At 44.6% G+C, this 24,706-nt stretch overlaps 1 protein-coding gene and 1 pseudogene across 2 annotated transcripts in view; both read left to right on the forward strand.

The window, feature by feature from the left end:
* The first annotated feature begins 11,531 nt into the window (after window positions 1-11,531).
* LOC147458019 (uncharacterized) lies at window positions 11,532-13,013 on the forward strand. The gene has a single exon (XM_086512781.1). It carries the CDS (start codon window positions 11,859-11,861, stop codon window positions 12,528-12,530), a length of 672 nt encoding a protein of 223 aa, XP_086368907.1. The 5' UTR covers window positions 11,532-11,858; the 3' UTR covers window positions 12,531-13,013.
* A 6,631-nt stretch (window positions 13,014-19,644) lies between these two features.
* The window catches only part of LOC147458020 (uncharacterized), a 43,664-nt pseudogene continuing 38,602 nt past the window's right edge, over window positions 19,645-24,706 (forward strand). The window contains exon 1 of the transcript XR_015188178.1: window positions 19,645-21,809. The product of XR_015188178.1 is annotated as an uncharacterized LOC147458020 (transcript). The remainder of the gene's footprint in view (window positions 21,810-24,706) is intronic.

The raw sequence follows: 24,706 nt of genomic DNA on the forward strand, positions 1-24,706 counted from the left end.
TGCAAGAACGCTGTCTTGAAATCCATTTGGTGCAACACCAAATCCAATAGCAACCAATGCAAGAAAGCATCTCAATGTAGTCATCTTGACCACTGGAGAGAAGAATTCATCAAAGTCAATGCCTTGTTCTTGCATAAAGCCCTTGGCAACAAGCCTTGCTTTGTACTTTGGCTGACTATCATGAGCGGTGATCTTATACCTGTAAACCCATTTACAAGGTAGAGCCTTTTTGCCCTGTGGTAATTTAACCAGCTTCCATGTCTGGTTTTTATGCAGATCTGTCATCTCTGACTGCATGGCCAACTGCCATTTTTTTGAGTCAACCACTTGTAATGCTTCCTTATAACAAGATGGTTCTCCGCAATCTGTGAGCATGACATAATTTAGAGATGGCACATAACGATCAGATGGTTTGGAGACACACTTAGAATGTCTCACCACAACTGATTCTACCTCTCTAGCCACTATAGGATGTTCCTGAGCCTGACCATGTTGTCTTGATGTGCTAGCACTAGGTCCATCTTCCCTGAAGACAACTCTTTTGATCTCCTTTGTCTTCTCTGGCTTAGCATGAAACTTGGCTTCATTGAAATGCACATCATTGCTACGAATAAGTTTTCTGAAATCAGGATCCCAAAGCCGGTAACCCATCTCGCCCGATTCTCCGTAGCCAAGAAATATACACTTCTTGCTCTTTGGTTCTAACTTATTCCTGAACTCCTTAGGAATATGCCTATAAGCTTCACAACCAAAGACTCTGAGATGCTTATACGAAGGTGCCTTGCCTGTCCATAGCATCTCGGCCACTGCACTCTTATCCAGAACCCTACTAGGAGACCTGTTGATCAAATGGACTGCTGTAGCCACTGCTTCCGCCCAAAATCCATCAGGCAACTCACCATTTGACAACATGCTTCTGACCTTCTCTTGTATGTTTCTATTCATACGTTCTGCAACCCCATTCTGTGAAGGATTATATGGTGTAATAAGTTCCCACTTAATCCCTTTTGCTTCACAAAAGTCTTGAAAAGCTTTGGAAACGTACTCTCCACCATTGTCAGTTCTCAAGCACTTCAACTTCTGACCACTTTGATTCTCCACAAGCTGCAAGAATGTCTTAAAGACCTTGAGCACCTCATCCTTGTGCTTCAAGAAGTAAACCCATACTTTGCGAGAATAGTCATCTATGAATGTACAAAAGTACGCTGCTCCCCCTAGTGACAAACTAGGCATTGGTCCGCATAGATCAATGTGCACAAGAGCTAATCGTTCGTCCCTACGACTCCTCTTTGATCTATGCGGTTCCAGTGTTTGATTACCATAAACACAATGCTCACAAAACTCGAAATCTTGAAATGAAAACCATAATGAGAAAGTATTTCCATTCCTCTTTTTGACATATGTCCCATCCTACGATGCCACAGTGACACACTTGGCTGCTCAATCACATTAATTACATGGTTTTTAACCTCTGAAAGATGTAAAGTGTACAGAGTTCCTGACTTGCTGCCATGTGCTATAGTGATCGAACCTTTGGAGATCTTCCAAGCACTGTTCCCAAAAACTATCACATAACCCGCATCATCCAACTTCCCTGTACTGATTAAGCTCTTTCGCATTGCTGGAACATGTCTGACATTCTTGAGCCATAAAGAAGACCCATTCTGAAACTTCAATTGTACGTCTCCCACTCCAAGTATGTCACGAACCTGCTCATTGCCAAGTCTGACATAATCTTTAGTAGCCACATATGATGTAAACCACTCTTTGTGTGGAGAAACATGTAAAGATGCCCCTGAGTCGATAATCCAATCACTCATAGCATGTCCATCCTCTGCAGTCAAGCAAACAGAATCAAGATTTCTTGTGAGGAAGATGTCACCAACTGCTATACCAGAATCACTGTCTGAACCAGATCCTGTGACATTCACCTCTTCAATCTTCACTGAACTCTTAGTTTCATCTTGCTCAGAACTCTTTGTTTTTCCTTTTTCTTGTTTCCACTTCGTACAATCTCTCTTCATGGGACCCTTCTTGCCACAATGGTAGCATTCTATGTCATCCTTTGACTTCGAGTCACGAGACTTACTTCGGTTTTGTGTTTTCTTACCCTTCTTCTCTTTAGAGTGTTGTCTCCCTCGAACGACCAAAGCACTATTTCCTTTTCCTTTGTCAATGTTCTTGATGTTCACTTCCTCTGTGAACAAGATGCCTTCTACATTGGCACTTGTAAGACCTTCTGGCGCGAAAAAATTACTTAACGTTGTACGAAAAGTATCCCAACTGTCTGGCAAAGTCATTAGGAGAAACATAGCCTTCACTGAATCTGGAAAGACTATCTCCTGTGCTGTTAACTGGCTAAAAATTGTGTGAAATTCATTGAGATGATTTGACATGGCTGTCCCTTCCTTCATCTTCAAATCCACCAATTTCTTGATCCAGTAAATCTGAGAAGCAGCACTTTGTTTCTCGTACATACCACATAGCTTTTGCCATACGCCATACCCTGTAGTCACTTCTGTTACGTAGAAGTAAACATTTTCTGCAAGTGTCAGCATGATTGTGGAACAAGCTAACTCGTCAAGCTCTTCCCACTCATCTTCAGCCATACCTTCTGGTCTCTCTCCTTTGAGCTTCAGTGGCTTCACTTGTTTTTTCAGCACCAAAACCTGTCAATCTGCTTCTTCCATAATGGAAAGTTTGTGCCATCCAGCTTCTTTATGTTGTAAAGAGTCTCACTTTGAGAAGATTCCATATCTACCAAACTGTTTACTTTTGGGAAAAATCCGGCATAGTCTCCCCTGTAAACTGGCCTCTGTACATAGTAAACAAGTTGTAAACAACAAGCTGAACACCTTTCCTTACGAACTGTCAGTATTTTGGAAAAATTTTGACAGAGTCTCCCCTGTAAACTGAGACCGCCGAGGCATTTATTCCCTCTTTAGGAGGTTTTTCCCCCCGAGCATTATATGTACGCCCATTACTCTAGGGCTATCTATCTTTCCATTGCACACTAAGTTATACACTCTCTATTGTGTGCCTTGAGCTTCCTTCGTCTTCTCCAAGCTGTGTGTGTTTCTCTGCAACCCTAATTCCAACATTGGCGAGCTTGGAGCTTGTGGAGCCCGTGTGAAGACACAGACTGTGGGCATAGCCCCTTGAAACCACAAGCCGAAGAGGGTGAAGTGAAGTCGCGGAGCAGAGCGTAGATCAACTCACACATACACACACACACACACACACACACACACACACACACACACACACACACACACACACACAGATGCACAGAGAGATTACACAGTACACAGTACGCAGAGAACTTTGTTTTGAAGGGTTATCTCCCAAAACCTTATTGTCCACAAAAGTATAAGTGAGTATATACAAAGAGTTAGAGATAAGTGAGTTAGGCGGGCGGCCGGCCATATCTGTATAAGAGGCCACTTGGGCTATAATCCCAACAACCTCCCACTTAAATTCCAATGTGGCACTTTAAGTAACTGTAAATCTATGAACATAAATGTACAAAGATTTACATGGCTGCCATCTATCCAATGCCCAATAACTCACGACAATGCACAAAGCCCACTCCTGGAAGTCCCTTTGTGAGTAGATCAGCAGGATTGTCCTTGGTGTGGATCTTCAGCAGTTGTATCTGCTTGTCTTCAAGTACTTCCCTAATGAAGTGATATTTCACATCAATATGCTTAGTCTTCGAATGGAACACTGGATTCTTTGCCAATTGTATAGCACTTTGACTATCACAATATAACTCTGGCATATATACTTTGATTCCCAAGTCTGCTACCAATCTACCAAGCCAAATAGCTTCTTTGCATGCCTCATTTCTGCAACATACTCGGCTTCTGTAGTAGACTGCGTAACACAATCTTGTAATCGAGATCGCCATGATATGGCACCTCCAGCCAATGTAAAGACATAGCCTGATGTAGATCTCCTCTTATCCAAGTCTCTTGCATAATCTGAGTCAGTGTATCCTCTGACACTCAAATCCTGACTACCATAACATATGCGCATACTCTTTGTATGTTTTAAGTATCTCATGATACCTTTCACTACCTCCCAATGTTCCTTGCCGGGATTTGACATATATCTGCTAACCACTCCCACTGCAAATGCAATATCCGGACGTGTAGCAATCATTGCATACATCAAACTACTCACTGCATACGCATATGGAATCCTATCCATTTCAGCCTTTCTTCCTTAGACACAGGACAATCTTGTTTGCTAAGTTTCACATATGGTGGCAATGGAACACCTCAATGCCTTTCCCTTCTCCATATTGAAACGTTGCAAAACCTTGTCAATATACTCTATTTGAGATAACCAAACCAACTTCTTTGATCTGTCTCTCTCAATGCGCATACCAAGTATATGACTTGCCTCACCCATGTCTTTCATGTCAAACTATTTTGTCATCTTTGACTTCAAAGCTGAAATTTCTTCCAAGTGTTTGCCAGCAATCAACATGTCATCCACATACAAAATAACGATCAGCCAACTGCCATCCTTAGCCTTCTTTGTATATAGACAGTGATCGAATTCACTACGTTTGTAGCCTTGTGAAAGCATAAACTGGTGGAACCTATGGTACCATGCCCTTCGTGATTGTTTTAAGTCATAAAGACTTTTTAACAACAACTGGCATACCAAATCTTCCTTGCTTTTCTCAACAAACCCTTCTGGCTGCTGCATGTAAATTTCCACATCTAAATCACCATGCAAGAACGCTGTCTTGAAATCCATTTGGTGCAACACCAAATCCAATAGCAACCAATGCAAGAAAGCATCTCAATGTAGTCATCTTGACCACTGGAGAGAATAATTCATCAAAGTCAATGCCTTGTTCTTGCATAAAGCCCTTGGCAACAAGCCTTGCTTTGTACTTTGGCTGACTATCATGAGCGGTGATCTTATACCTGTAAACCCATTTACAAGGTAGAGCCTTTTTGCCCTGTGGTAATTTAACCAGCTTCCATGTCTGGTTTTTATGCAGATCTGTCATCTCTGACTGCATGGCCAACTGCCATTTTTTTGAGTCAACCACTTGTAATGCTTCCTTATAACAAGATGGTTCTCCGCAATCTGTGAGCATGACATAATTTAGAGATGGCACATAACGATCAGATGGTTTGGAGACACACTTAGAATGTCTCACCACAACTGATTCTACCTCTCTAGCCACTATAGGATGTTCCTGAGCCTGACCATGTTGTCTTGATGTGCTAGCACTAGGTCCATCTTCCCTGAAGACAACTCTTTTGATCTCCTTTGTCTTCTCTGGCTTAGCATGAAACTTGGCTTCATTGAAATGCACATCATTGCTACGAATAAGTTTTCTGAAATCAGGATCCCAAAGCCGGTAACCCATCTCGCCCGATTCTCCGTAGCCAAGAAATATACACTTCTTGCTCTTTGGTTCTAACTTATTCCTGAACTCCTTAGGAATATGCCTATAAGCTTCACAACCAAAGACTCTGAGATGCTTATACGAAGGTGCCTTGCCTGTCCATAACATCTCGGCCACTGCACTCTTATCCAGAACCCTACTAGGAGACCTGTTGATCAAATGGACTGCTGTAGCCACTGCTTCCGCCCAAAATCCATCAGGCAACTCACCATTTGACAACATGCTTCTGACCTTCTCTTGTATGGTTCTATTCATACGTTCTGCAACCCCATTCTGTGAAGGATTATATGGTGTAATAAGTTCCCACTTAATCCCTTTTGCTTCACAAAAGTCTTGAAAAGCTTTGGAAACGTACTCTCCACCATTGTCAGTTCTCAAGCACTTCAACTTCTGACCACTTTGATTCTCCACAAGCTGCAAGAATGTCTTAAAGACCTTGAGCACCTCATCCTTGTGCTTCAAGAAGTAAACCCATACTTTGCGAGAATAGTCATCTATGAATGTACAAAAGTACGCTGCTCCCCCTAGTGACAAACTAGGCATTGGTCCGCATAGATCAATGTGCACAAGAGCTAATCGTTCGTCCCTACGACTCCTCTTTGATCTATGCGGTTCCAGTGTTTGATTACCATAAACACAATGCTCACAAAACTCGAAATCTTGAAATGAAAACCATAATGAGAAAGTATTTCCATTCCTCTTTTTGACATATGTCCCATCCTACGATGCCACAGTGACACACTTGGCTGCTCAATCACATTAATTACATGGTTTTTAACCTCTGAAAGATGTAAAGTGTACAGAGTTCCTGACTTGCTGCCATGTGCTATAGTGATCGAACCTTTGGAGATCTTCCAAGCACTGTTCCCAAAAACTATCACATAACCCGCATCATCCAACTTCCCTGTACTGATTAAGCTCTTTCGCATTGCTGGAACATGTCTGACATTCTTGAGCCATAAAGAAGACCCATTCTGAAACTTCAATTGTACGTCTCCCACTCCAAGTATGTCACGAACCTGCTCATTGCCAAGTCTGACATAATCTTTAGTAGCCACATATGATGTAAACCACTCTTTGTGTGGAGAAACATGTAAAGATGCCCCTGAGTCGATAATCCAATCACTCATAGCATGTCCATCCTCTGCAGTCAAGCAAACAGAATCAAGATTTCTTGTGAGGAAGATGTCACCAACTGCTATACCAGAATCACTGTCTGAACCAGATCCTGTGACATTCACCTCTTCAATCTTCACTGAACTCTTAGTTTCATCTTGCTCAGAACTCTTTGTTTTTCCTTTTTCTTGTTTCCACTTCGTACAATCTCTCTTCATGGGACCCTTCTTGCCACAATGGTAGCATTCTATGTCATCCTTTGACTTCGAGTCACGAGACTTACTTCGGTTTTGTGTTTTCTTACCCTTCTTCTCTTTAGAGTGTTGTCTCCCTCGAACGACCAAAGCACTATTTCCTTTTCCTTTGTCAATGTTCTTGATGTTCACTTCCTCTGTGAACAAGATGCCTTCTACATTGGCACTTGTAAGACCTTCTGGCGCGAAAAAATTACTTAACGTTGTACGAAAAGTATCCCAACTGTCTGGCAAAGTCATTAAGAGAAACATAGCCTTCACTGAATCTGGAAAGACTATCTCCTGTGCTGTTAACTGGCTAAAAATTGTGTGAAATTCATTGAGATGATTTGACATGGCTGTCCCTTCCTTCATCTTCAAATCCACCAATTTCTTGATCCAGTAAATCTGAGAAGCAGCACTTTGTTTCTCGTACATACCACATAGCTTTTGCCATACGCCATACCCTGTAGTCACTTCTGTTACGTAGAAGTAAACATTTTCTGCAAGTGTCAGCATGATTGTGGAACAAGCTAACTCGTCAAGCTCTTCCCACTCATCTTCAGCCATACCTTCTGGTCTCTCTCCTTTGAGCTTCAGTGGCTTCACTTGTTTTTTCTGCACCAAAACCTGCCAATCTGCTTCTTCCATAATGGAAAGTTTGTGCCATCCAGCTTCTTTATGTTGTAAAGAGTCTCACTTTGACAAGATGTCATATCTACCAAACTGTTTACTTCTGGGAAAAATCCAACAGAGTCTCCCCTGTACACTGGCCTCTGTACACAGTAAACAAGCTGTAAACAACAAGCTGAACACCTTTCCTCACGAACTGTCAGTATTTTGGAAAATTTTTGACAGAGTTTCCCGTGTAAACTGAGATCTGGGAACCAAAAGATAGCTTAAAAACAACCATTATTAGCTAACCACTGACAAATCTAAAAATCTTTGTAATATGCTATCCTATAAGCATACACTGTCTCCTGTCTGGGCGATCACAGAACCTTTATCTGTCTCAAGACTGAATCCGGAACAATGCCTTAACGGCCTGACGCATAAGATGCAATCCAGTGTCTACACAAAGTCATACATCCTATGGGATAAAAGTCGCCGAAGAGGATGCGTGTAGAGGGGAACTCCAACAGCCTAATCCACCTCACACATGGTAACCCAGCCCCTAGTGCTCGGCTTCAAAAACCTCACACACGACCATCACAAATGGCACAGCAAACTGCCCAGAACTAGCATACATCCTACAATAGACCAATCATTGTCTTATGACCATTGCAGCGGTCTGTCTGCTAGCGTGACTCACAACTAGCAGACCCACACTCACAGTACATCAATCTGCAATACATGCCAGTGGTGTCAAGCCGTCGTATGGCCACACCTCCCCTAGAACCTGGCAACACAAGAGTAGCAATGCAGACTACAATATATATATCTGATGATATATATGTGTACCTGGTCTAGAGATGATGCTTTGAAGACGAATGAGTGATGTATGTCGATCCGATATTGATGCCGACCACCTCTTGCTTGCCAATCTACACAAGACGGCGGGTTTCTTTGCGGCTGAAACCTATCTTCTGATATAGTGCTCAAAACCAAATTCTGAGGGCATAAACGGCTTCGAAAGGGGGGTAAAACCGTAGGTCACCTCCTGGAAATGCTCTCGGAACGCCGAGTGTGAATTTCCAAACTTCGGATCGAGAATCTGTATGAAAAGTGTGCACGCGCGCGATTACACAAATACGCACTGAACCAAGCTCTGATACCAATTGCAGTTGCGGAGCGGAGCGTGGATCGACTCACACACACACACACACACACACACACACACACACACAGATGCACAGAGAGCTTACAGTACACAGTACATAGAGAACACTGTTTTGAAGGGTTATCTCCCAAAACCTTATTATCCACAAAAGTATATGTGAGTATACACAAAGAGCTAGAGATAAGTGAGTTAGGCGGGCGGGCGGCCATATCCGTATAAGAGGCCACTTGGGCTTTAATCCCAACATGAAGCAGGGCCGTGGGCATGGCCCCTTGAAACCACAAGCCGAAGAAGACAAAGGTCGACCCAGCCGTGGGAGCAAACCCTTACAAATAAGGAGGAGCTCGGCAGGGGGAGGCCGTTTGCAACACAGGCGTACCAAAAAGCGTGCACGCGGGCCTGCTGGAGAAAACGCGCTTCACCACGCTCTGCATCTGCGCTCTGTAGCGGGCAGGGTGAGCGCAGCTTCGCCCCCTACGCTACCAAAAATCATCGCCATCGCTCACCTCCGTGTCTTTCACATGCAGCCGCCCAAGGGGAGGGCCTTTGGATAATTAAACAGTTAAAGGGGCATGCCCACCCCGGGCACACACCTCTCCGGAGTTTGACGTCTTGCTTCGCCCAGCTCGGAGATCCGGGGCGGAGGAGCTGTCGAGTTTCAGGACGATGTCCCAGCAAAACAGAACTGATTCGAAAACAATCCTATGATGGAATTCACGTTAACATGTACAAGTAGACATGGACTCGACGATTGTATCCGCCACAATCGGTTGTCTAGGGGATAAAGCATTCAAGGATTCAAGCGGCGTTGGTATCTGAAAATCCTTCGGCATATTGCGAGGCATATTGGAAACTCTGACACAATTCCAGGTACTCATGTTTCGATTTTCCCATTACATTCAAATTGGTTTGTGAACATCAATTTATGCCATGATGGCCGCCCAAGGGGTAGATTGGACTTTATCAAGCAAGGCTTGATTGTCAGTCCAACATGGATAGTATTAACTTTAGTCACTTACATTTCTTGGCATGGAAGATTAGCTAATATGCTGATCATTCATGTACAAAATTGCATACATACGCCTTCAGCATATGGGACATATTCATCATTGGAAAAATTGTTTTATGCATGCCATGTTGCATCCATTATTGGCATAAGACCCATGCTTCCCTTGCCAACTTGAATCAAGCATGGCTTGAGTATGACATGGTTATGATGTTTCTAACGGCAAGGCTGTGTATTGCTTAGGAAGCGTATTCTTCAAATAGAGAAAGTATCACCTCTATTGCATATCTCTACATGCATCACAGAAAGTGCATCTTCTGCACTCCAAGCACAAGCATGGCTTGTGACAGTTATCTAAAACATTAAATTTTGTTGCCTACATTGTTGGTAAAAGTCCAAAGATAAGCTTAAAAACACGAATCAAGCACGGCTTGACTCCCAACCACCTGGCTCCGAAGCCCGGCTTCTCAGCGGTTCACTTTGATGCAAAAGCATAGCAAATTCACGATGCTTTAGAATCTCAAGGAGATGATCGGCACAACCTATTGCTCGACTTGATGAAGGGTGCAAAGTACTTGGCATGGCTGACTAATGGTCACTGCTTCTAGAAGTCGACAAAGGATGCTTGCCACACAACACTAGCCAATTTTGGTTGAAATTGCTCGACAAGGTCGATTTTCCTTTGCTACGACATCTGTCTATTAGCAGGAGTCTCCGTTAGCTATGAGCACAGAAACTCCATAAGTACTTATGTGAAGCAAGGCTCGACATTTCCAGCGTTTGGAATATGCTACACACATACTCACTGAGGGGAATTTGTCAATATGTCTGCAAGTTTTTCTTCATTACGTACCAGACGAGCGTAAATGATACCTGAGGGTGTATATGATATACCTGTGAAGAACTGGCAAAAATATCACTTCGCAGAATCCCTACCAGTTTAAATAGTACAAGGCCCTTATGGTTTTAGCTCTCACGTTTGAAGCCATCACTATTGCCAACGGCTTCAAATTTTGCATGCACGGTATGCTAGGTAGGTAGATTCAATTCTACCACCTCATGAAATATGCTAGGTAGGTCGATTCAATTCTACCACCTCATGAAATATGCTTCCGCTATAACACCAGACACTTTGTCAAGGACAAGATACGTTCTGGATTGTTTAACATGCTTGTTTGTTACTAAAGGAACCTAAAATTTGAAATTCATACAAGTCAGCCATAAGATGCGTAACACACAGATTGGGCACACACTCTCAAAATTTAAGAAAAGTTTCTCAACCCAGCATGGTCTTCTTCTCTCTCTTTCTTATTTCTCTCAATGAATAATGAATATGTTTTGCTTGTGAATCAACTTAAGCCACGGTGCTCTAACTCTCGGCTAGAACTTGGCCAAGATGCCATTCACATTAGTCTTCATCGATTCGTCGATTGAACACTAATTGCCATAAGGGCCATGAGCCACACATGCTGGCTACGAGTCATTGACAGATCTCGGGTAAGGCCCAATTGCTGGCATTGCTTGGGTGTTTGTTCTCTAGCTGGAACAAACCTACCCAGTGGACTACCCATCGATGTTACTGAGCAAGCAAGAGTCTTGTCATTACGGATATCTAAGGTGTCGTTTTTTCCACTACATGTTTTCAGTGCGACACTCAAGTTGAGTTTTTTATACTCTTCAACTCACAGCAACTGAGCTCTACAAGGATGGTTGTCCATAAGAGCTCGGCAGTTCACTAGTGTGGATTTCTTGCTCTCTCTATGGCACTAAGGTGTGTCTATGGACATACTGTTTTGGGGTAAGACCCGGCGGGTGATTGTTACATCACATCATAGGCATTAAGGATCACAGTTTGATCTGCATTGACGATCACAGTTGATCTCTCCCAGTTATATTTTCAAGGAAAGAATTCCGAAATCTACCAAACGCGTAGCGGACGGACACACTTTTCTAGCTGATTACAATCTTTTTATACACGATTGACTATATTGGTTATCGTTATCTGCTAGTTGAGCAATTTTTACACAGAGTCTTATCAAGAGATTTGATTACGTAGATTCTAATCCAAGAGCTTGGATTGCAAAGGCAACACCCAGCCTTCCAGCGCAATGCTATTTGTTTTTCCAGATAGGCTAACCTCCTATAAATTAGTGGCACATTGTTATAAGCCTCTCATCAGCTGCAACACAAAGCAATAGAAGAAGCGCCTTCCTGACGACCTGCGTGCCTGCGAAACAGAGAGAAACTAGGGTTTGTATTGCATTCTGTCCAGAAAGCAATTCAGCAGCCATGGCGTCGCAAGATTCTCTCCTGAACATTCCTGCCTTGCAGCTGGACGACATCACCGGTTCTGCGTCAATACTGGAGGAGGATCCTAAACTTGCCGAGCTGAAGCGCGTGGTGCTGGTCCTCAAGAAGTCCATTCTGCACCCCAAGGTGCCCAAGGCGAACCCGCAGGCTGTCCTGGAGGCCTTGCAAGACTCTGCCTCCGCCATCTCAGCCCAACTCCAGCAGCTCTCATCACCAACTACTACTCAGGATATTGGCTCTTGGAAAATCAAGGAGCTCTTCGCCCTGCTCTACACCACGGGCATGGGCAAGGTTGTCAACAAGCTGCGCAAGTACCCTCACTCCCGCCACGTGGTCGCCCTTGCCAAGCACCTCTTCCACATCTGGAAACAGGCGGCCATGCCTGCCGTCACTCATGCTGCTCCAAGTACTTCGACAGGCGCGCCCCCGACCAAGGCCCTCATGTGTCTGCTGCCTGTCCAGCCTCTCCCACTGTGTATGTTGTGGTCGACGGTGAAGCAAATGCAGAAGAATTTGTTCTGGTTCCTCCACCTCCATCAGCTGCACTACCATCACGTCAGTACGCGCCAGGGAATGCCACAGTGGCATCCACACCCTCATGCCCAGGAGGACATGCCTCACTCTGTAAAAAAGTTAATAATGTGTCAATGACCAATATTGGCCTGCAAGTTGAAGAGGCCACATCAAGCACTTGGGTGCATATTCACCGGTTACCAGAAAACCACAAACAATATGATGCTCATGGCCGCAGATAATTGTCGACCAGTACCGCGAGTTTGACATCCCTGCACCACAAGAAGAAGCGACCCGCCGCCAGTGTTTCGGCCGAATGCTACTCGTCTCTCTCCCACCATAAAGCTGCGCGACGGTGTGCTTGGCTACTGGAAGCACTACCCAGCTGATCCAACATCTGGACCGCCAGTAAGTAATTTAATTGCAGGGTGACTTTTGGACCTGATTCAGAACTTCATTTCTGCAATTTTATAGAATGTAACATATATTGGTCCCATGCATACTGTATGGCTGCTTGGCTCCAGCAAATTGTACATTATATCTTTTGGAATTGTCAGAGAAGCTCGATGTGTTGAAGTATATTGGATCATTAATGCCTTTGTGTGTGATTGGCATATTATTATGTCAAGTCTTTTATCCGTCGAATTCTCTTATCCCATAATTCTGTGGCCTTGAATTCCCAGAAGTGTAAACTTCTGAGGTAGCAGACGTATTTGTGGATTTTCTTTCTCATTTCAAGAAGCAGCCAGATTTTGGGGTTATGCCAATGTTTCGCTTGCACGCTACTCGTCTCAGTACAGATGTTGTAGATCATATCAACCTCACATTGCAATGTTGACATCTGAGTAGCATTGATAAAAAAAACCCTGTGTGCTCCTGGGATCCCCTCACAAAGATAAAAGGGGAAAAATGTGTTGGTTTGTTTAAAGTAACAAAACAGCAAACTGCAGGCCAGATGTCTCCCAAAAACACCAATTGACATCTGATTAGCACCTATCAAAATCCCTGTGTGCTCCTGCGATCCCATCAAAATGATCACAAGAAAACTTAGTGTTTTGTTTACAGTAATAAAAAAGCAAACTGCACGCCAGATGTCTTCCAAAAACACCAGTTGCCGGCATCTGATTAGCATTGACAAAACTCCGTTTGTGCTCTGGGATCATCCCATCACAATGACAAAGAGAAAACTTAGTGTTTTGCTTAACATAACAATTGAAGGCCAGATGTCTTCCCCAAAACCACATCTTTGGACTTCTGCCTTTTCAAGCATGTCATATATATAGTTTCCATACGTTCAACTAAAGCATGGTCTTCAGTAGTGAAAGTGCGTACATGGAAGTTCATTGCCTCACAAAATGTTCAATCAGGGTAGCCCACTACAGCTTACAAGTCCATACTAGACACACACTTTACTTACATATGTGCTCCCTAAGTCAGTGTCTCAGCATATCTCAGCATATGACTTTAACCCATCATCTACAAATGTTTGTTCCAAGCATACCTGCCACCTTCTTTGAGGTCAATAATGTGACATATGTCATCCACTTCAATGTCTTGTGCAATAATGGCACAGCCAAGGGTGCGTCGTAGCTGGTGTTTTCATTAGTATGCGGTTCTGATGCCTACTAATTAGTGGTGGCATATTCCATGATTGGAAGCTTGAGACTCTTTTTTTTTTTTCCAAAGCGGGTATGGGGACCCCATTTAGCATACAACTTGATCACAACAAGGCCCGTACAGAATGTAGCATGTGATCTTGTGGCGGTACAATCAAATGCATTGGCTAGAGTGAAGGCATAAATTCCTGAAAAAACTCTGCACAAAATGTAATTTCACATGTTTACAATTGTAATTATTAAAGCATCAGTGCCTACCATGAGCCCTTATTCCAAAATGAGCTTATCAAAACTTTTGGTAGTTTTTGCAAGGTGCCACACTTGGCATATGTGCCATATAAGGACTATCTCGGACAACCGTTTTCTCTCATGAACCCTAGCTCCTAGCAATGATGCGGAGCAATGTTAAAGAAATCTTCTAGACATATCTGATTACATCCCGGGGAAAAAAGCTCCATGTCCAAGATTAATCTAGAGAGTTCCATATTTTACACCGCATGCTACATATATCGTGTGACCAATTACTCTCCGACAAGACAACTTGCAAAAGAGAAACATTTAGAAATTCTCTACTGCTTGTGAGAACATTCAGTAATAATATACATAACAAAACGTGTGCAATTGTTTCTAGGTTCTTCTTTTGAAAGACCATCAACTGTAAATGACCCTAATAATATACATAACAAAACATGTGCCATTGTTTGTAGGTTCTCGAGTCCTGCCAAGGATAACGTGCTACCTTCCCTACAGCCAACTTTCATTTTTGCAAGATACATAAAGCATATGGGGAACATGTTCTAAATAGTGAGGATGTCAGGCTGGTACTAGCGCAAGAGGTATGATGCCGCAGAATCTTGTGAAACCCCAACATGCACCAATTTTCCCCTTTTGATGACTGTTGTAGTTAGAGCAACGCAAAACCTTAATTAAGGACGACTCCAACATGGTCGGCGGGGCTCGGGAAAGCCCCTTTGAATGCATTCGTCAAATACCACTAGCCTTCACGTGAGTGTTCTCAAGAATGTCAACACCTTGCTTGAAGCCAACAAATGCCAATTAAAAGGCTCACGTTCAGCTCAAACTTTGCTACACCTTTTCTCTTGTTGTTTCCAGGCATCTCTGAAGGTGTCCCTTGAAGTTATGTAGACCTGGGTGGGGGACCCGGGAGCATCCCATAAGCTACCCAAAAGCATTGCTCTGAGCACCGCTAATGGCACGTCGCAAACGCTCTACCATTTGCCACACAATGTATTAGCGAACGCAACATGATGCCACTCAATGATACAAAAAATTTTGCATGCACGATGCAAACGCGTCGCATACTCAAAATGAAACGCGTCGCATTTATGATATAAAACACATCGCATATATGATGGCTAGCGTCGCTTATCCGACTCTTATTAATATAAAATATAGTGTCACATATACAATGGCAAGGGCATCACAAATATAAAATATAACGTCGCTTAGAGCACGTCCACTCGTTGCATATGTGACGCTAGGACTATTTATTTTATAGCACATCGGGGGTGTTATGTGTTGGAGCTATATATAGAGCACTTGTCTAGCCGACATCACACACTTCTCCGGACATTGACGTGCGGTCTCGCAAAAAATAGCAGGTTTTGGGCAGGGTGAGCTATGGCATACACTGTGTGCCCCTCGATGTGTGAGGGAAGGCAGTACAAACAACTCTCCAAATAGAGCTCCTTGTGGTGAGATATGGCCATCATCAGATAACCGGGGCCATGCGCGCGCGGTTGCGGGTAGTGAACAAGGAATGGAAAATTGCGAGTGAGTGCAAAAAATGATTTCTCAATATTTCCGGTTCATATTTGTGTTGAAGGGATTTCTGGATATTTGTGAAAATGTTTTTCCTTGAACACAGGAAGCATGGTATTTGGCAACACCGGCCTACCCTCCATGGGGTTGAATTTGGCAACCCTTCCCGCCCTTCCTTTATCTCTAGCCCTGCAAATGCATGGCAATATTTTTGTAGCCCTTCCCAGAGACAGACAAGTTGATTCAACTGCCCTTCCCAGTTGAAAGGTGATCTTTGAAAGACCCTTCACCACCACGAAGGGCTACCTTCCCACGTGCCTTGCAGATGATGCCTTCCCACGTGACTTGTAAGCCCACTCCAGCTTACAAGTCCATACTAGACACACACTTTATGTCAGATGCGTGTAACAACTACACGAGCACCTGCACTACGCCACTACGGGCATAGCCACGCCGCTCCTGGCATGCACTCAACACACACTACACATGAGAGGGGTAGACTGACTGCTCTCCACCCAACCGTGAGACTGGTGAGGTTGCCCCTCACCGAGGACCAATATATATGTGTGGCATGCCGTCCACATTGGTCCGGCCGCCCAGGCACTCCTGCCCGGGCGGTCTCCCCCTAAACTCCACCCTCCTAGCTTTACGGCTAGAGGGTGGGCGGTCTAGGTCACAGCCGTTAACAGGCTACATAACATTACCCCCCGCCCCCCCCTTAAAAAGAGTTTTTGTCCTCGAAAACAAATGGAAAACATAAAGGAAAACACACTACGGCGTATCCAAGTAGCAAGTTTTGTGTCTACATCTGTCCACATAACTAGTACCTCTAGGTACTATCTCAATACCCTATATTCCTTCCGGATCATGTGGTATCCATGGTGATTCAATCAGATTCACCAATCTATGGAGAAAACTACGTTCTCCAACTTGTAAACTGACCTCCTCAGTTTACTAATGTGGAAGACGAGATATACTTGAGAACTCTACGGTAACTCAAGTTTATATGCTACGTTCCCAATCTCTTTAAGGATTTTATTGGTTTCTGACTACCCAGAAAGTTTCAGAACACAAATTCACCTCCTTCAAAGGTTACTTTCTACACCCTTTAGCGCAATGGTTCGCGTTATCTGTGCTCTCGCTTGCCGCATAGAGCATACATCTCCTTCTCACGGTCTACAACCATAAGAGATCTTAGCTGGACACCATCAAATGGTATAGATCCAGTCACCAAATAAGGACGCAACATGTTCTCTAGAATTTGGTTAACTCTTTGGTTTTGATCACCAGACTGCAGATGATCTACCATACTCATACTCAGAGTAGCATCTAGCTTTGAAGATTTCCCTTCAAAAAGAACTATCAATCCTTTCTCTATCTGTTACTATATCTGCGGGCACGCCATATAGCTCATAGAGATTTGCAATAAAGAGTTTTTGCCAACCATGGCTTCTAACCAATTTCTTTGTGACAATAAACTTTGTCATTTTATTTCTATCCATAACCACCCATATCAAGTCAGTTCCTCAACTTATTAGGTAATCTGTTAATGGAATCTATGGAAATGATTTCCCATTTCCTCTCATGAACATCCAATAGATGGACTAATCCGCCTATCTACCCGTACTGCCTCACAACACATGAATTCAAACATGCAACTCCGTGAAACGTGGAAGTATTGGCACAACTCTGTGCACCTTGACCTTCCAAAAATAACCTTATGCATTAGCTCTACGGCTAACAAGGAAGTAGGTCACTACAGATACATAATTAGAGATTACACTCTAACTAGTAATTCATCCTATGATGAAAGGCAGCATATACACTATGACAGGTTATCCAACCATAACCTCATCTCTATATCAAGTTGTACCTGTGTACCAAGTCATACAACTCTAGAGATCTCTAGTGACACCATACCATGTGTCAATCTTGTGCAAGTCAAATGCCTTGTTCCTGTTTCTCCCCCTTTTCAAAAAGGTTTTTGTCCTCAAAAGCATGAGGTCTAGCAAGCTACGTGCTAGTCAATCTGTAGTAACTTGTGTCTACGCACAACATATATGTGTAATGCATAAAGTATTTAATGCATACTACTGTGGTTTTAACTCTGATGCAATTACATGCATCCAAGTCAATCTACTAGTTCCATCACTAACAAACTACGGATAGTGATATAGCTTTCTACAAAGTTGTTAAGCTGCTTGAAACCACACATGGTAATCAAGTGTACAAATTTGCAAATAAACGTCGTGATGACCACACCATAGAATGTTCCGTGGATATGCTATGAAGAGTACCTACAGTTGTATTTTGTTGCCTCCTAATCATATGGCAAAAAACTACCTACTTGTCTGCGCAAGTGGCAATCTCTACCTCTATGATTGGTAACTAGCAAACATACAACGCATAACAAGTCATACGCATGTCCCGTGTGAATATTACGCTTAATCACTACGGGTAGCGGACCGAGAGTACACTTGTCACTACGGACAGAGTAATGTGCTCACACTTGTCACTACGGACAAAGTAAATTAAGAAGCCAAAGAGTCAATGTATTTGCACAGGTCTTGGCGTCCCATTTCACCAAGACTACAATTAATTCAGTGGCAATTTAGATGTCCCATACCACTAAAGTACCACCAAAGTAACCGTCGGTGCCACACACATTACTCTTCTATGTTCCTGGAGAGATAACCACAAACTCACGAGGAACCAGACGCCTACGCGCGGCATAAGAGAAACTAAAAGTAGAAAAACTTTCAAAACCTTTTTAGGGTTTGTCTAATGTGAGAACTCCGTCTCAAACAACTCCTGCCAAAAAGACCACTCCCGCAAAGTACTGTCTTCCAAGGCATCATTCACATTGGATATTTCCATCCAATTTACCAGAAGATACGCATTTCTGTGAGTATAATCTACTGGTGCGATTTGACCTTATTATGAAGATCAAATCATAGCACTATGGCTGTATAATTGGCTCCACTTTATGAGCCTAGAAGGCTACTGTTGTAAGTCAACGGTTGACAATCACAGTAACTTGATAGGTCAACCACTTCACTTTCATATTTATTGAGTACTACGCTCAAAAAGACGATTTTATTGTAGCTCTATTTTTTCCAAATCAAACTACGTGCCTTTGCTAGCTTCAATAATGGTTAGGCCATAAATAGTAGCCATAATTACGCTGAATCCCGCGAGCATATATGTAGCCCATAAAAAAATGTTCACCCTAGGTGACACTCCGTGTGGATTCCATCACACAATAGTTGACGAACAGACATTCATTGTGACCCCATCCAATTTCCCGTGTGGCTACGCACACAACTTTGATTTATCCCTCAGACATTTTAAAGCCAATCAGTATGAATGCAGACTATGGTCATTAGACTATGGTCATTAATGTGGAATGTTTATCAATCCCAACGCTAAAGCTATCCTACGAGCTCTTCCTTTGTTGTCGGGTTAGTAAGTTTGAAGCTCTCACAAACAAAGAACAGATAATTTGAGGGTCTGAGGGCTATCGTTAGTTTATTTAGGTTACCCAATTTCGACTACGCAAAATCGAACCAGTAAAACTGCAGTTGGATAAGAAATTTGAAACTACATTCAAAATTATGGGGTTTAAACTTGAAGCAAAGTTCAATTTTTAATAAAGTGTGGGTAAAGAAAATAGTCACCCCCGGCCTCTATGAGAGCCAATCCACGCAGAGATTATGTGTCACCACCGGCGTGGCTTTACACACCTGTTTTATGTGACTTTGTGGCGGTCAAAGGGTTCTGCCAGGGCTCGGGAAAAGATAGGTTCTCTTTATCCAAAGCCTGTTCAAAATGAAAAATGGCCGGCTCAAGTTTGGGCAAGAAGGTTCTCAAGCCAGTTCAAATTATGGACTTTTTAGTTATAATATGAGATTTCTAGTGTGATTATCCCTCTCAAATTTACAGTTAGTATGTTCATATGCGTGTGAAAAGGTTCCAAAGCCTGGTCCACAAAAAATGTTTCCCGAGCCTTGGGTTCTGCCCTATGCGAGCATTGAGCAGGTACCCGCATCGTCCACACTTTAGATTTCTTCCAGAAATTTTTTTTTTTTGAGAAAGGTGATAAATTTATATAGAAACAAAGCATAAACTGTTACATAGCCCAACAGTAGGGGTTGGCCACCCTCAGAAAACAGTAAGTAACAGTTAATCATCCTTAGTCTAGGTCCTGAATACAATTTGAAGAGGATGGCTGACCATTGTTGCCATATGACTTCCTTGAGGACACTTGAGAGTGGGCCTGGTAAGGCATCCTTCATCATGTCCACTGCATACTTGTTTATCCTCTGAATTTCCCGTTGCAGAGAGAAGCTTGGGTCTGAGTTAGATTCCTTCAATTGTAAGTCTGTGCTTTCACTGCAAGCCTTCAGCTTTTGAAATGAGTGAGCCTTGAATTTGATGGAGACAAAGAGGGGCAGCCTCTTTTAATTATTCTTGGAAGCATTGGCCGGCCAGCCAGTGAGAAAAACAAAGGAAGTTTTAGGGCACTTCAAGAGGAGGGAGTCGGGCCCTATCCTTTTACTCTGTGCGGCGAGGGTGAGCGCCAAGTTCTGTACTCGCGGAATGGGGGGGCGCTTGCTGAAGAGAGCCCACGGAGGGCCAATTGTGTATGGGTGGGGCTTGCTGGAGACTCTGCGTCATCATGGAGGTAGCAAGGTTGCGGCCGTCGTCAGGTTGAGGTGCAGGAGCACGTTGACGGCACCGCTGCAGAGGTGTGAGGTTGGGTGGCCTATTCTTGTGCGAGCTTCTCTGCCTACGAGAGTGCTACTCGACTGCCTGCATGCTAGAGTCCGCTTGCTAGATCCGCTCCCGCTCCTTGGTTGCTCTCCCAGCCGTCTTGACCTACGATGCTCTTGCACGCTGTTTGGCTACCCTTAGAGGCTCTCTTTGTTAGCGAATGTTGCTCGGCCTCGTGCTCTTCAACCTGCACACGCGGTAGCACTGGTGGTTGTGTTGCAGTTCAGCACGCGACGCTGATCATACACAGGCCCAGGGGCTGAGTTTGGCGTTGGACCAGGCACTCTGTTGGCACTTCATGGCAAGATTCCCAGCGAGCTCGTGACGCTGTTGGCAGCAGCTGCCCTGACGACGGTGGGGAGGGGATTTTCGATAATCGGGCCCCCCACGTCATCCAAAGGCGATGGGCCTATTTCCTTGGCTTTACTGCAAAGGGTTGGCGGCTTGATGTTTTGCTTGCAACGCACTTCTCGCTGACCTCTTGTTTCTTTCTTGGTGCCAACTGTGCAGCGCTTTCTAGTGCTCTCTTTTCCTCCTGTGCAGTTTAATGATTGTGCTTGGTTGTTTCCCTTCGCCATCTCCCATCTTTTCCAAAATTTGTGCCTGTTGTCCAAGTGCTCGACCTAGCGCAGCCTGCTACGCTACCGACCTGTTGAGGTTGCCCGCTGCCTGCTATGGCCGCATCTTTTCTGTGGTGCGTCCTACTGTCTGTTCCCACTATGCAGCTACTTCTCTATCTCCCTAGAGGGTGGCCACCGGTGCATACTGAAGGGCGCTTGGCTTGCAGCTGCCCTTCTCTTCTCTGCTCACGCGAGCTTCGCTGCTTCTCCTCTCTGCAGCGCTGGTAGAGAACGCACTGTAGCAAAACTTTTTCAGGATGGCTTTAATTTCATCCAAGAGCTTCTTCTCGACTTGATCGGCACCCGTAGCCAGCTTGATGAAGAAACATCCCATCTTCTCCCAAGCTTCTTTGGTGTGCCTATGAGCGAGTTGTGCAGCTTATACTAGCCCTTGTGCGAGCGCCTCTACATGTGCTCTGCATGTCGGCATCGTGGGCTGCTACAACGCTGTCCCTCCTTCTTGAATGGCGACTCTGCTGCTGAGGATAATGGCAGTGGCAATTGAGGATAGATGGCGACGGCGTTGCGGCTTCAGTCGGTGGACAACGGCAACTTGCCTTGTTGAATGTAGCATGTGTGGCGGTGGAAGGTTGGACGCATGTGGCCTGTGGCTACTACAGTGAATGGTAATGATAATAATGATTTAATTGTGCTTGAGAGAGAAAGAGAGAGACTTGATGAGTGGAGTGTGTGTACGTAATGAAAGCTTGTAATAATTTGCTAAATGATAATGATAATAATGATTTAATTGTGCTTGAGAGAGAAAGAGAGAGACTTGATGAGTGGAGTGTGTGTACGTAATGAAATACAACGGTCTTGCCGCTCCCAAACCAAGACACGGCTCTGATACCAATGTCAAATGCATGTAACAACTACACGAACGCATGCACTACGCCACTACGGGCATAGCCATGCCGCTCCGGGCATGCACTCAACACACACTACACATGAGAGGGGTAGAACAACTGCTCTCCACCCAACCGTGAGACTGGTGAGGTTGCCCTTCAATGAGGACCAATATATTAGTGTGGCATGCAGTCCACATTGGTCCGGCCGCCCAGGCACTCCGGCCCGGGCAGTCTCCCCCTGAACTCCCCCCTCCTAGCTGTACGGCTAGAGGGTGGGCGGTCTAGGTCACAGCCATTACAGGCTACATGACACTTTACTTACATATGTGCTCCCTAAGTCAGTGCCCTCTCAAGAGGCATGAGTTCCTTAAAGTTGTCCCTAAGTAAGTGCGTTCTAGAGGATATTGTTTGTTGCATTATCTGAGCATGTGACTTTAGCCCATCATCTACAAATGTTTGTTCCGAGCATGCCTGCCACCATTTTTTAGGTTAATATGCCATCCACTTTAATGTTTTGTGCATTAATGGCACAGCCAAGGGTGCGTTGTAGCTAGTGTTTAAAATAGTATGCAACTGATGCCTACTAATTGGTGGCATACTCCATGCATGGAAGCTTGAGATTTTTCTTTATCTCTAGCCCTTCCTTTATCTCTCGCCCTGCACATGCATGGCAATATTTTTGTGTAGCCCTTCCCAAAGACACACATGTTGATTCAACTACCCGTCCCAATTGAAGGGTGATCTTTTAAAGACCCTTCACCACGAAGGGCTACCTTACCAAAAAGTGCCTTGCAGATGGTTCCTTAAAGTTGATTTTGACCATGCTAGTTTCCTTTTAAGATGACTAGGATTTTGGCTCAAAGTTTGGATATGCCACGTTTGATTAAACTTTGTATAGAGCCGGGCTATTTGGTCGGAAACTTGCAAAATAAACTCTTGGTTGACCGTGCTACGCCCTCAAAGTTTGTTGGGGCAATGCTAATGATGTGGCGTATAAGGGAAGTATGTGCCATTTTCCTCAACTTGCGAGCCCCGTTTTCATGTGATTCTTCGCGTCCCTTGTATTCGGCACTTTTTTATGATATTGATCATTCGTTCGCGTCCCTCACTCTCCTGTCCCTCTTGCGTTCAGTTTTCAAGTTGCGTTCTTGTGTATGCGTTTGCTTGCCTGCAGGTCCCGTTTGCAACGCAGGTGAGCCGGCGCGGCCCCTTTTCACCGACGCCCCGAACGAGGGCGTCACACTTGGTATCAGAGCTTCGGCTCGAGTCTCCGCCAACCCGACGTCGGCCCGTGGCTCGTGATTGTCACCACGTTCTCGGCCCGTTTGCCCCGTTTGGCCACGTTTCTCCACGTGCTTGGCCCGTTTTGCCCCGTTTGACCCGCGTTCTCCGCGTTCTTGGCCCGTTTTGCCCCGTCCCTTGCGTTTTCTCCACGCTCCCCACCGTTTTTCGCCGTTTTGCCTAGTTTGATCCGCGTTCCTTGCCGTTTTGACGCGTTCCTCCACGTTCTTCACCGTTTTACCCCCGTCTTACACCGTTTGGGACCGGTTTTCATCGTTTTTGATCCGTTTTTCACGGTTTTCGTCGTTTTGGACCCCGTTTTGCGCTGTTTCATCGTTTTTCGACGTTTTCAAGCCCGTTTTTCACAGTTTTTCAGTTTTTGACATTTTTTGAGTTTTTTTTCGGCTTCGGCCATAGGAGTACAAAAATGTCTGGAAATCAAGAATGTGACGAAGGATACAGGACCGAGCCTAACCTGAATAAAGACCGCAAGAAGAAGAAGGAGACGAAGCTGCGACAAGATGACCAAGACCTCATGGAAGAAAAACTGGAGGCACGCATCATGGCCTCCGTGGAACACCAGATCAACCTGATGTCTGCTAACCTGGGCGACCTGATTCAAACACAGTTAGGCCGACGACACGAAGACCGCCCAGGCACAAGCAATGTTAACACCCGACGAAACACACAAAGGCGACCGCGGTCCGGAAGACTAGGGACAGTCGACGAAGATGAAGACTGTCCGAATGACCAAAGGGAAGGGCGCTACTACAGCCCTGAGAGAAATCTAGAAGATGAGAACAGACTGGGAAAATTCAAACCCATTCCCCCAGAGAAATACAAAGGCCACCGTACCTCACTGGAACTCAACAAGTGGTTCAGAGAGCTAGAAGACTACATGCAGTGGAACAACATAGGCAGACGCGGATGGGTACAAGTGTCCAAAACCTTCCTGGCCGACGACGCCTATGTATGGTTCCTCACTAAACAGCTATCAGAGCACTGGGAGGACTGGGAGGACCTACAAAGAGACATGCTCAGCTTCTTTGTCCCAGAGAATGAGGGAGTCAGAGATTCGTGGCGCGATCTACGCCAGGACGGCCATATATCAGAATACATTGTCAAATACCGTTGACTCATGCTCCAACTCCCTTTGATGCACACAGCAGACAGGCTACATGGGTTCCTGTACGGCCTTAAGCCCTGGGCCGTCGAGAGGTAGAAAAACAGAATCCCAACACCTGGGAAGTGGCCGCCAATATGGCTGAAAAGCTACGCGACACAAGTTCAACACCAAGTTTGCCTCCAAATAATCCTCGCCCCAACCATTTTTCCCCCACGGCCTCCAGCAACTAGGCTAACCCACCCGCCGGGCGAGGTCGCGAATTTATAAC

This window comes from Adiantum capillus-veneris, chromosome 5, assembly GCF_014529385.1.
Source record: "Adiantum capillus-veneris isolate H3 chromosome 5, ASM1452938v2, whole genome shotgun sequence".
Taxonomy (NCBI): domain Eukaryota; kingdom Viridiplantae; phylum Streptophyta; class Polypodiopsida; order Polypodiales; family Pteridaceae; genus Adiantum; species Adiantum capillus-veneris.

Coding starts and splice junctions, on each gene's coding strand:
- LOC147458019 (XM_086512781.1), top strand. CDS start 11,859: ATGGCGTCGCAAGATTCTCTCCTGAACATTCCTGCCTTGCAGCTGGAC.